General features: G+C 31.1%; 1 protein-coding gene across 3 annotated transcripts in view; it reads right to left on the minus strand.

Annotated features, from left to right (window-relative positions):
• LOC144835713 (Fanconi anemia group J protein homolog) overlaps positions 1–13,841 on the minus strand; it is a 59,971-nt gene that overhangs the window by 19,372 nt on the left and 26,758 nt on the right. For all 3 annotated transcript variants that reach the window (XM_078690781.1, XM_078690779.1, XM_078690780.1), the window contains exons 14-26: positions 13,137–13,183; positions 12,224–12,373; positions 11,743–11,888; positions 11,220–11,262; positions 11,053–11,080; positions 10,617–10,672; positions 9,483–9,620; positions 7,176–7,244; positions 5,821–5,943; positions 4,494–4,635; positions 3,887–3,999; positions 3,165–3,328; positions 579–646 (exon numbers count right to left, since the gene is read on the minus strand). In XM_078690781.1, the coding sequence (XP_078546907.1) occupies positions 579–646; positions 3,165–3,328; positions 3,887–3,999; positions 4,494–4,635; positions 5,821–5,943; positions 7,176–7,244; positions 9,483–9,620; positions 10,617–10,672; positions 11,053–11,080; positions 11,220–11,262; positions 11,743–11,888; positions 12,224–12,373; positions 13,137–13,183 (1,287 nt within the window). The remainder of the gene's footprint in view (positions 1–578; positions 647–3,164; positions 3,329–3,886; positions 4,000–4,493; positions 4,636–5,820; positions 5,944–7,175; positions 7,245–9,482; positions 9,621–10,616; positions 10,673–11,052; positions 11,081–11,219; positions 11,263–11,742; positions 11,889–12,223; positions 12,374–13,136; positions 13,184–13,841) is intronic.

Here is a 13,841-nt window from a genome sequence, read left to right on the forward strand (position 1 = left end):
GTATCCCATGTCGATGGGAACGATGGTTTTTAAATATTTTTTGATGGGGAAAATTTAGAGTATGGTTGCAAATTTCAATCATACCGAGTTTGATAGACAGACAGCATGACTAGAAAATTATACAGTATTTGATTTTAAGTACATTATAAAGTACTATCTACACTATTTGAAAAAAAAGTGTGACATGCTCAAATATGGTAGTGATATGCTTAAATGGATTATAATTTATAGATCTACTATTAGCTAATGATTGGCCATGCAGTTGGTTTTTTGTTTTTTTCTTGTTTAGGGGTTGGTAGTTGACAAGTTCTTCTTTTCTGATCCCATAAACAGTTCTTATTTAATATTACCATTTAAGTTATTGTAAATGTATGCTTCTTTTATTTCTTGAACTGTTTCTAAATAAATGTTGAATGAAACTAGAAAAATATATTACACATCACATTTTTTGTCACATAAAGTATGATAGTGTAGACAGGGCTTAAGTTTTGCAAATCAGAAAGAATCTAATAGATGAATAAAATAGTATAAGTTAGTAAATAAAATTGATATAAAAAGTGGGAGATAGAGATAGTTACCAGAGATATATTTGGTTGGATTTCTTCCATATCTTTCATCAACAAGTATCAAAGATCCCCAATCATTCCTAAATTAAAATTTCATTTTCATTTCATTTATTCATCTCAAAACAATAAAAACAAAACAATAAAATACAAAAACATAATAAATAACAGCCAGAACATGAGACAGGAACCCCAAAAGTGAACTAAATCACTGTCGGGTGAGGACCCTTAGACAGGAACCCCAAAAGTGAACTAAATCACTGTCAGGTGGGGAGCCTTAGACATAAAAACAGTAAAACAAATACATTTTAAGATAAATATAAAACATAAAAATATGTATGTCTATTCATATTAAAATTGATTATAAAACAAATATACAGATTAAAATAAGTGTAACAATCATAAAAAAATTGAATGTTAAAATGTTTCATTCATTATTAATTTGATATAGTTATATGAATGATGTTTATTTGAGCCTAAAGGCCAATTTACACAGATGAGCGGTAACGGTAAGCGGAAAACCGCGTAGCTTGTCCAACGTAGAATCTGTGTGTCTGTCATCTATCCTGAGCAGGAACCGTTTGTCAGCTACGCATTGTGTGTAAATGGTCATAATAGTCAGGTGGCTTAACAACAAAAAATGACGAAATCGTTACACGGTGGACAAAAGCGCGAAATTTGGCATGGAGCTTCGTTGGGACCTACCAATTGATTTTTGCCTAGGAGCCACTCTGATTGTAATTTATTTTTCAAGATGGCGGCCAAATTCCAAAATGGCCGCCAATAAATTGGAAAATCCCATTTCATTTGTTGCAGAAGTCACATATAGGCAAATGAACTATCAAAACATAAGTATTCATGGTCATTGAAACATATTTTAGACATGTTGCATGACATGGGTCATTCGTTGTTAAGATGGTGGCCAAAATCCAACATGGCTGCCAGTAGCCTAAACTGAAATACCATTCTGGTTGCAGAAATCGCATATAGGTATCAAACGAAGTAGGAAAACATGGAGTAGGCCTAATCATGGTCATTGAAACATATTTTAGACATGGTACATAATATAGGTCACTCGTTGCAAAGATGGTGGGACAAATCCAAAATGGCTGCCTGCAAACTAGGAAATCACATACAGTATCTGTGGACGGCAGAAGTAATATGTAAATGAAGTATCTGTAGTAAATGGTAGAGGTGGTATGTAAATTACAAGTAACTGTAAAATAAATCTATACAAAAAAGTTATAACCAGTTCAGTTGCTGAAACCACATAAAATGTGGTATTTTTGGGAAAATAAAGATTGAGGGCGCTGTTCACATAAGTAAAAGTACACTTTTTTACCTGTAACTAATTAAGTTTTTCTCAGAATATTTTTTTAATGGTCTTATTTGATAGATAATTACATTTTCTTTATATTAAAGAAAACAAATTTTACATTAAATATCCATAGTTCAGATAAATTTACGTTAAGTGCCTAAAATCAGCAAATATAACACATTTTAATACATAACAAATACTATTGGATGTTAACAAATTACAAATTTAGTTATCATAAATAGGATTCTTTTACATTTTCATAGAACATGTTTTATTATAAAACATATAAATATATATTTTTCTAACAATTTCTCATAAAAAAAACTTGTACGACCACTAGTTTTCGAGATATAGAAATGTGTACTACCAGTACAGGTCAAAGGTCAATAACAAGAATCTGGGTCATTTTCTTGGAAAAATTTGTATTAGACTGAATAGAAACATCCATCTTCTGATTAATTTGAGACCTATTTAAAGTTTGTCCAACTGTTAGTTACCAAGTTATATGACATGTAGGTCAAAGGTCAAAAATACCAAAAATCATACTTCCGGCCATTTTTTGACAAATGTTTCCATTAGGACGAATATTAATATGCATCTTCCAAATAATTTGACACTAAAATTATTTAATTTAATGTAAGCGTTGCGGAGATATGGTTATTTTGTTTTCAATTGGATTAAAATATTCAAATTGAGGTCAAAGGTCAAAGAAAAACTTTAGAAATTTGATAACATGGGTTTTTATAACTAGCATGGTTAAAAAATTCATAAAATGCAATGCTTGCACTTTCCTTCTGATTTGCAGACTAAAATACATTGGGAATGAACTATTTCTGACTTTGTATACGATTATATGTATTTCAATTTCAATGGCTACCATTTTTATTTTTGGGCGCCATCTTGGAACTCACTTTATATAATATTTCCTGAATCGGTTTTACTGACCTCAGAAATTCTTGATTCAGTACATTATTTGTCTATTTGTAACTTTTACAGTCACAGATATATGATATACCAATTTACTGGCAGCCATTTTGGATTTTGGCCGCCATCTTGGAAAATCGGAAGCTGATCGAGTGGCTCCTAGGCAAAAATCAATTAGTACGTCTAAAAGAAGCCTCATGCAAAATGTGGTGCTTTTTTCCACTGTGTAACGTTTTAGTCGCTAAGCCACCTGACTATAAGGAATAACATAGATTCTATATTTTTATTACCGTTACCGCTCGTCTGTACATTGGCCTTAAAGCTAGAGCTGATACAGATTTGTTTTTTAAATATCGTACTTATGTCTGATACAGCGTCCAAGTGCCTGGTTTAAGGCCCTGTAAGCCTGAATCTCATACCAAGCTGATCCAGTCAGCAAGCCTTTCTCCGCCGTATACTTGTCATTATACTGTCTCTTAAGTTCAACTTGTTTGTCTTTGAAATTAGGAAACGGTATCCCGACCTAATAAACAAAATGTCTTTCGGTTAAAAAAATAATTTCTTTGGATTTTATATGGATTATAGTTTTTAACGTCCAACGGCTCTGCTACAGTGATTTAGTTAGTGCTTGACCCTGGACTCCCTAATTCAGTTTTTTTCATAATGTAAATATTGAAAAAGACCAAATAAATAATGAAATGAAATGTTCCATTTATCTAAGATATCTTTCTACGAACAACAAGTAATCAAGTGAGGAAACAACTATCTTGTCACCTAAAATCACAATCCTTTATTCTCCCAATCAATACGTCAAATATTAATCAATAATCATTAGGTCAAATATTAATCAATAATCAATAAGTCAAATATTAATCAATAATCAATAAGTCAAATATTAATCAATAACCAATAAGTCAAATATTAATCAGTAAGTCAAATATTAATCAATAAGTCAAATATTAATCAATAATCAATAAGTCAAATATTAATCAATAATCAATAAGTCAAATATTATTCATTAACCAATAACTTAAATATTAATCAATAACTCAAATATTTATCAATAATCAATCAATCTTACAGTTAGTACAACTCTGGCATTGTTATCTGTGAAGTCCATTCCTTCACTCACTTTGCCACGACAAACTGCCAAAAACACGGCTCCATTCTTAGCAGGATTATCACTACTGGGATCTAGTGAAAAACATAACATTCTTGTTTTTAATGTTAAACAAATTATTTGCAATCCAAAAAAATAGATAAGGCAAGGCTTTTTCCTGCCACCAGACAGAGGTGAAAGAAAATGTTGTCTAGAAACTTGGCATGACCAAGATACTGAATTAGGAAAACATATATAAATCCATAGGAAATCTAGAGAAAGTAAAACCAATGGTATGTTAATGACAATGTGTGGATCGGAGTCACAACAAAAAGTAAACAGCTAAATAGAAATGTTTCTGAAGCCTATATATAGATATGTACATATATTAAAACTCTTTACATCAGATTTATTTTGAGAAAAGATTTTTTTGTAACTCTCTCTATTGATTTGCAGAAAAACTGCTAGTTGAGCCAAGTTTTCGTGTTTAAATTAAGCATATTATTATTATTATTTGTCCTAATGTTGTAATGTAATCATGTGTAATGTAATCATAATTCGTATTAAATGTTCTACAATATTTACTGACCTTTGACCTGCTCCATTTGCTCACACTCTTTGATGACATCATAGAACTGCCTCAACAAATCATCAAACTCGTTTTTGTTATTCCCTCGTGGCTCGGATAAGACGACCTTCAGTTCGTTCAACTTATCCCATAAACCAGTGTTCTAAAAACAGAAAACGGAAAAACAATATTAGGGTAGGACCCCGGTAGGACATTTCTGTCTTTAAATTATATTTTGTTAAATGGTATGTTTGTATCCATTCACAAAAACATAAAGCAAAAAAGTTGGAATCTTGGTTAGGGCGCCCTTTTTTCACTTTCGCAGAGTTGACATTTTTATACAGAAACACATTATCGTAACTGATCAAGAGGGCCCCCTGATAGTCAGCATACGCTGTTTAGGGTCACCCTCTATAAATAAGGTGAAATAAATAAATAAATAAATTATCTATTTCTGAATTTTCAATGGACAGTACAGTTTTCTCTATTTCAATGAAACGACTTTAGTAAAATAGTCAACTTCGCACAACCTTGGTATTTAGAATGTGTTTTTAATGGTAAAAAAGAGTGTTTCTGTCAACTGCACAATTCTATAACAATTCTGTTACCAATTTGCTAATTCAAAGGAATCTAATACCAAACTCACCAAAATTTATGGACAGAAGAAAAAGGGTCATGATATTATTATGAAGATATGAAGATACTGAACTAGATATTCATTTGCTTATTGGATTCACAAAGACATAACTTACATATTTCATAATAACTTGCATATTTTGTACTAACTTCCTCTATTAAAATTGACTAAAGGTTATGGTAGGGCAAATACTAAGTAAGTTTGTGTGTGGGCCCTAGCACCTAACTTACACCATAACCACAAAATAATGACAACATTTACACAAATAAGACACCAGAGTGCACACTAACTACCTGGATACATAAATCAATAAAAGGGAATTCCTTTAAATTACTGTGTAATTTCATTATAGGTCTATTAAAGACACATACCATTGTTGCCCATTATCAAATGGTGTTAATATGGTAATAAATCACAATTAACTTTCCTGTAGTAAAAAATGAACTTTTTAAAAGTGCAATTTATAAGTACGTCCAATAAAAAACAGTATAAAACAATCTCAAGCAGTATTACAGCAAAAAATAAACATTAAGCTCTGTCTACACCATCAAACTTTATGTGACAAGAATGTGATGTGCCCATATATGGACATGATAATGTCATATCACTACCATATTTGGGCACATCACTATTTTTTGTCAAACTAGTTTGATAGTGTAAACAGAGCATGGGATTATACTCTGCCATATATGGTAGTAAATTCAAAGTTACCTTCCAGCGTTCTTCCAACTTTGACATCATACTGTAAGACGGGAAGAACATGAGTACTCCGTACGGAATGATGCGACTCACCTGAAGCAGTAGATTCCCTACCTCATCTTGAAAACTATACGACTGTAAAAACAGATATTACATTTATAATTATTTTTATTAAAAGATATAGAAGAAAAATAATGTGTCATAAATTGATACTGTGGATTGTTAATTTATGAGTGGCTTGGTGGTTATGATGCTTGGGTACCAATCCAAGGGTCCTGGGTTCAAGTCATGTCAGGATTTTTTCTAATGACTCTACTCCCAAAGACTTGTAATAAGATTTTGTTTATGTAGAGAATCTTGTGTACATGTTTGTCTTGTGAATGGGATTGCCACCTTTAAGAAGGATAGTGAATGAATTCGCTTATGGTTATCCTTGGCAATTTGCTTAAATATATAAACAAAACAAATGTGCACTACTAATTTTTTTCTGACAAATTAGTAAAATGATAATAAATATAATTTTGATCTTTTAATAAAGGCAGCCTCAGTTAAAATCTAACCGTAGTACCGTGGTTCAAAGTAGACCTAAGCTTTTGGGAGATTCAACTGTACATAAAACATTCAGAAAAACAATCATTGGCCTTATAATCAATTAAAACACATTAATAGGTAATTGCAATTGTCAATTAACTCATGATAGCTTAAAGAAAACCTCAAAAACCACTAATGACCCAAACAATTAAACCCAGGAACCAGTAATGATGCACACTGATTGGGAGGGGCTGCAGAAAATGTCAAATGACAATTTAAACCCTGCTATCTACAGGAACCAATGTGGAGCCAGAGATTACATCTGGTCTGTTCATTAAAAATGTCTTGATGTATCTGGTACATTCTAAGGGTTCAGGTTTAGAATTAAATTCAAGGTTGTGGGTTCGAATCCAAACAGAGGTTCCATCAATGGAAATTATAACGATGTGCATTAAAAAAAATATGGTAAATTACTTATGTAGCAGCTTGTATGTGGCGTTGGGTGCGTGGTACTTCGTTGGTTATTTAAAAATTGACCGCAATCAAAAACAATACATCTTGTAGAATCACGATCAAAACACAATACCTCATAGGGTTACATTGCAGTAATTTTTAGCTGTACTGTATAATGTTAAAGGAGTGTTATGTCAAATGTCACAATTTCAATTTTTTTCTCTGTTTTTAATTTTTCTTTTCTGATATTATGTTGCTTGGACCCCACAATTAAACTGCATTGCAGTGGGGTACCTTTTTCTCAGGATTTAGGTCTATTGTTCAAGAGTTTTACTATTTTTTTTCTTGAAAAATAGATTTATTTTTAAATTGTGTTAACCTACCTCAGAGGATTTGTAGCTAGCATTGAGTGAATGTCCATTAGTACCAAAGGCTACAGTGCTCACGAATATCTGTGTGGAGATAAAATTGTGTGATATTTACATTAAATAATAAGATATATAAAAATATGATTGAGACTGAGATAACAAAAAGGCCTTAACATTGTGTAATTAAAAAATTGATTATTTTTATATTATTACTACTACTTGTCTGATCTTATTTACTTAGATTTAAGTATTGTTTGTTTTTATTTGATATAATTAATTATCAGGCTTATACTTAAAGCTCTCTTGAGCTTATTCATTCTTTTCCAGGCTTTGCATCTTTTATATAATACTTTGAATTAATCTGTAACAACTTATCAAGTGTGATGCATTGTGAAATAAAACGAATGAATGAATATTTTTGTCTACTTGCCTAATTTAAAAAAAAACAAAAACATTATATAGTTTAAATGAACTACTGTAGCATGTGAACCAGGTTTCCCAAATTAACCAAATTATAATAATAATAATAATAATAATAAATACTTTATTTTAACACGGAAAAGCTTGTGTCACCATAAAGGTGTTCTTCTACAAGGCCGTGAACAACTTACAGTAATACATTACAAATTTAAAAAGAGAGAGAGAACAAAATATATAAACAGAAACCTTAATTACATTTATGCTAGGAGTACAAAATAAATTACACCAATAATTTAAATTTGTGGCATTTTGCATTGGCATTTCATTTGTGTAGGTTTCAATTCATGTGGATACAAGTTCATGTGAACCATCATCAACTATGAACATAAGTTTATGTGAACCAGTATGAACTATGCGTCATAGTTAATATAGGAGTGGCCTTGTTGGTGTATGCCTATCTGTGACCTGTATTGCAAAATCTACTAATTTACATCGTTTCATCGCTTGTTAGTTCGTAGGCTTGTGTTTTCCCATGTTTACATATAACAACTCCGGCTTTATGGCCCCACGAGAGCGTTAAATACATGTCCTACATGATTCAAATTACAAGTCGTATTCCTGTTTGTTTCCCGTGCGACCAATGTGTGTGGAGCTGTGGCGGCGGTTCATAATTACGCATTAGTGTATCCTGCACCTACGGTGATAGAAGCTGTTGATAGAGATCTAATACTAGGCTCACAAATTCACTTTGCTTTAAAACAATAAGCTTTACAGATTCACTTTTAAAAATTCCCATAAACAATTTCTATATTATTGATAGAAGTCACAATATTTTTTATACGTAACATCTACAAATCTAAAATTTTATTGTAGGAATTGGAATAAATTACATTAAAATGCGAATATTTTTCATCTAAATGTTTTTTTGTATTATTATCATGAAATAAAATAACAGTATAAATGTTGTGTATCAGTTTTTTATTTTTTTTTTAATTTTTACCTGCCAGCGTACCATAGTTGGCTTATTTTTGGTGATATTGTTACTTTAGTATTTTATGGTTAGCACGTATGACTGTGATTTCACAGGAATAACAACTTATGATAAGTTTTATTGTTTGTTGAAAGAATGACATTTGAGCCACAACTATATAAAGTTTTCTGGGTCAATTCATATATAACCTGTTGCGATTGTCAAGTATACTGTCCAGAATTTGTCACATTTTGCGTTTCATTCTTACAACTTTTGTTGCAGCCCATAACATAATCATTTCAGCATTCGCAATTGCGGACACTCAAAAGATCTCATTTACTAGAAGTTACTAGAACATTTTATTTAGAAACAATATGATTATCTGGTAGTTCATATTATCATAAAAAATATACCAAAAAAGAAAAAAATGAATATTAAACAAATTAATTGATATCATGAACATCATTTACATTTATTAAAAACGCCTTAAAATATAATTACAGTGGAATGCTTTCCTATGAAATGAACGAAGAACAATATATTGACACTACAGCCAACATCTATTCAGGGGACACCCATATTAATGAATTAACTTTGCGTCCCATTCAACGGTGTCTTTTTACAGTAAGGTTCTACTGTATAATAATAATAATAACAATAATAATAATAATAATTTATTGGAAACTTCACTCTTACCACAGTGGCACACTTTGATGATAAAGGTATATGAGGGAAAATATAATTTTGTTTACACTACAGTCAACCTCTATTCACCCATATTAATTATATGTTATTATTTTGATTATGGAATAAAAATATTGATTGATTGATTGAATTAACTTTGCATCCCACGCAATGGTGTGTTTTTACAGTAACAGATATTCTACTGTATATAAAAAGAATAAAATAATATGTATGACAACAGAAATTACCTGTGATTTATGAATGACATGATTAGCCTCCAACTGGATGGGAAAAGTAGTGGCCAGTTCGGAAGCGAACGAGTCCATCGGGGAAAGAGTACCAGATGTCAGGATGATGCTACGAATGTCATACAAGTCTGAGAAAGCCTGTTGGGAGAGGTCAGAGTTCATAGGTTATGAATAGTACATTAGATATCATGTCATGCTCTATATACAATTCCAAATACAGAAAGAACTTGTGACCTGCATTGGGGAAAATAACCTAACCTACCTAAAGTATACAAAGCAAATTACTTTACTTTATAAACTTTATTTACAATCTAATTACTCTCACACATAAATCCATATTTCAGATTACCATTTTGGTAAAGCTCTATCTACACTAGTTTGACAAAATGTGCTAAAAAATGGTAGTGATATGCCCAAATATGGTAGTGATATTACATCATCAAGTCGATGGGCACATCATATTTTTTTGCCACATAAAGTTTGATAGTGTAGACAGACCTTTAGTCAAGTTTCTTTAATTGTTCCAAAGCTTATTTTAGTTCTGTATAAAATAAACAGATGTACTCTTTTGAATTATTATTCTATTATAAAAACAGTTGTTATACCTATTACAGATCATACCCATAAATGGAGCCGCATCTACAACAGATTTTAAACTTAAAATGAACCGTGATATGAAAAAATTTAAAATCTGTGAAAATAGTTACATCATCACATGTCAAGCATTACTGACGACATTACCATGGGATGAATAAAACTTAAATATTTATATAATTTCTATATTGAAAATTGAAATTTACATTGGTCTAGTTTTAAATAGGCTTCCTCCCCCAGGCTACAAGCCCAGTCAATAAAATAGGCTTCCTCCCCCAGGCTACAAAACCCAGTCAATACACGCCACAAGGGTAATAAACTATCTGGAGAATAATCTTTTCATAAAATTACAAGTCATAATTCTTGAAGAAAAGTGATTAATTACAATTAGGAAATCCTCATGAAAATGTCGCTTTAAAGAACTCGTAGCGATGTTAATTTTGATCCTAGTTTCGCTAACAAACCCTAGAGTGTATAATTGTAAATGACTGGGGGCTATTAATAGATTGATTCTTTGATTAATATTTTACTACTACTCACCACAGCTGGGTTCATGCACCAGAAGTTAAGTGAAACAGTGAAAGAATTCTGATTGCCTAATAACACATAATAAGGAAATGTACAAGAATAAAAAAAACATACATATACATATCTGCGCCAATTAAAAGGATTCCATATTAGTGTCCATTTTGTGTTGTAAATCAGCCATTTTTTTCCCTCTTGTAACCATGTAATTTTTCTAATTTTAGTCTTTATATATATTGTATTGATATTTATTACTGTTAAGTGTTATATTTGTCTGTATTGTGTGTGTAATATAAGCATCAAGGAAAACCAATTTCATGTTCACTTGTTGTGGTCATGACAATAAAGATTTATCTTATCTTAAACAATTAAAATGAAAGATGATATTAAAGATGATAAGGTATATCAGTTAATACCAAGAGGAAAGATAAAGATAACATAATAATCTTACTTCTTCTTCTGCTCATCCATCCATTATTCTGAATTCAAAATAAATGTTTATTTTAAAATAATTTAAAATGTGTTCAATAATGGCAAAACAAACAATATCTCTATTTTTGTCAGTAAATTTAAGAGTAATATTTTAGAAGAAACATGATTTTAAAATAAAATACTTACATTTGTGAAGGACTTTCTTGATACAGTACGCAACAGTGCAATCCTAAAAAAATATATATATGTATATAGAAATGAGCCAAGAATGTAAATAACACAAATACTGCATTAATTGTTCTCTGTTATGGTTTTGAATAAGATAAATACAATTTTTCTTAAAAATTAATCATTCAAAACTTGTTATCATTAAAATATCCAACAAAAAATGTGCATAACACTGTGCATCTAACTGCAACTTTCACTAATCCAGAATTTGAGATAGTTGCAAGAACTATCACAAAACAGATTTTGTTGTGCACATGTGCAGATGATCATTATAATACTCTAAAGATGAAATTGTATTGTATGATCATGCATATATATTTGTTTTGTTTATACAGTAGCTTATAAATATTTTATCATATACAATGAACATGATATTTTGTTAGTATGCGTATTATGATTGTAAAATCACTTGAATGAAATAGAGAACAATGATTGTGGTTGATACCTATACAAGGGGATAAAGACGTTATATTATACTTACTTATAGTCTTTCATGAAACGCATGTTGTCACGGAAAAGATACTCAAAGATGACAAAGAGACTTTCAAGAAGCGCCGCTGAATTGGAAGACAACGCATGGGTGTCCTCTTTATCCTCATTCTCTTCACACAATGCTGTTAGATGATGCTAAACAAACAGAAATAAATCAGTGGACAGTGTCCATCTTATTCCTCCGATAGCATGGACAACCAAGTTTGGGTTGCAATTAAACAATCTCAACATCATTATTGCATGATAATAGTTTTGGGTTTCATTTTAAGCATCACAAAATTGATAAATAATCATCAATATTATTATTCTTTGTTTTGTGTTATTGATGGTGATTATGGTTAATATTAATGTTAAATTTTATTATTATGTTTGTTAAATTTTTGCTATTTTTACAAATTGTCACGATTGTTGTAAGTACAATTGTAATATAAAATAAACTCTTGATTGATTGTGTTACTTTGAGCACTTACGACAATTTGCGGGATTGTGTCGGGTTGAACGTTCAAGTTGTGAAGTACAGCGACAATTTCGACGCCTGTCCATATTCTAGATTCGCGTTCAAAGTCGCATCGGTTCAGGTTATTAGAGCTGCCCTCTATCCATTTTAAAAGGTTTACCAACTAAAGAAGCAACAAAATAATTATTATGATAATAATAAAACTTAACAAAGATAACAAATAATAATTTATACATTACAAGCCACTTCCTTCAAAAACAAAGTTGTTTCAAATTGGGGAGGAAGACGAAAGAAAAGTATAAAACAAAACCCCTATTTAGTGAAGCATCATGGGAAATATGTGTTAACACTACGACCAGCTTCAATTCATGGACACTTTGTTCCCTAAGTATAGGGATTCTACTATCATAGTTTTAAGCTCTGTCTACACTATCAAACTAGTTTGACAAATGAGTGTGATATGCCCAAATATGGTAGTGATATGACATCATCATATATGGGCACATCACATTGTTTTGTAACATAAAGTTTGCAGAGTGTGTGTTTCTTTAGTATGAAATCTGTGAGAAGACTTGACCCTGATTTTATCACAATAGTTTAATTCTCAATGCAAAGTTCAGTTTAATATCATACAATTTTTTTTTTGTGAAAAGAGAAAGAGTTAAATTCTGTTTTGTATCAGACAATAAAAAAGACATTCTGATACAACGGGAAGATCCTGCTGATTGTCAGGAGACAGAAAGAATGTCAACTTATAATATCACTTCATAAAATTTAAGTGTTTTTTAATTTACAATGAATCTCTGCAATATGTCTTCAAGTTAATATGAACATTTACAAAAAAAAAAACAGTCAAATTCTGTTTTATTTCAAAATAGCTTTAAGTACATCTTAATATCATAAGTTAAAAAATAATCGCAACTTACTATGGTACGCATACACTGGCAATGAATAACACGCCACTTATCCGTAACTGTAAAATACAATCGAAAAGAAACGGAAATTAATTTGAACATAAAGTGGCAATTTCTAACGCACTACTTGGTTTTACAAGCGTATTTTTCACAGATTTGGCGTCGTCTAGCACTTTCAACAGCCCAGAAGTGGGTTCCGATAGTGGACACATAATTAAGGGTTCAAGCAAATAGGATGCTGGTCACCCTTAAATGATTCTAGGCTTAAAGGAAATAAAAAATCCTCCGTGTTGATTGATGTTAGCCTAGACGTTGATTGGCGAAGGAGCCTAGTTTGCCACCTGGCTGGGCTTAAAAACACCCTACTGTAATTGGTCAAAGTGGGTAAAGTCCTTACAGCCTGTCACTTTGCCATTTAAACGCATTCGTCAACTATACTTTTTGCCCGTGGATGAGTCAAAGGGTATTCTAAATTCATTACACAATAGTTTGAACATTTTTATTGTATTAGATATTTATCAGCCTGCATCAAAATCAAAAATTCATTACACAATAGTTTGAACCTTTTTATTTTATTAGATTTTCATCAGCCTGCATCAAAATCAAAATTCAAAAGTATTTTTATTCACCGTGTAATATTAATTTAGGTCAACCAACTACATTTTCATCCCACAAACTCTAATAATGACTTTTTATGATTATAAAATATAGTCTACA

The sequence above is a fragment of the Antedon bifida genome, chromosome 2, assembly GCF_963402885.1.
Source record: "Antedon bifida chromosome 2, ecAntBifi1.1, whole genome shotgun sequence".
Taxonomy (NCBI): Eukaryota; Metazoa; Echinodermata; class Crinoidea; order Comatulida; family Antedonidae; genus Antedon; species Antedon bifida.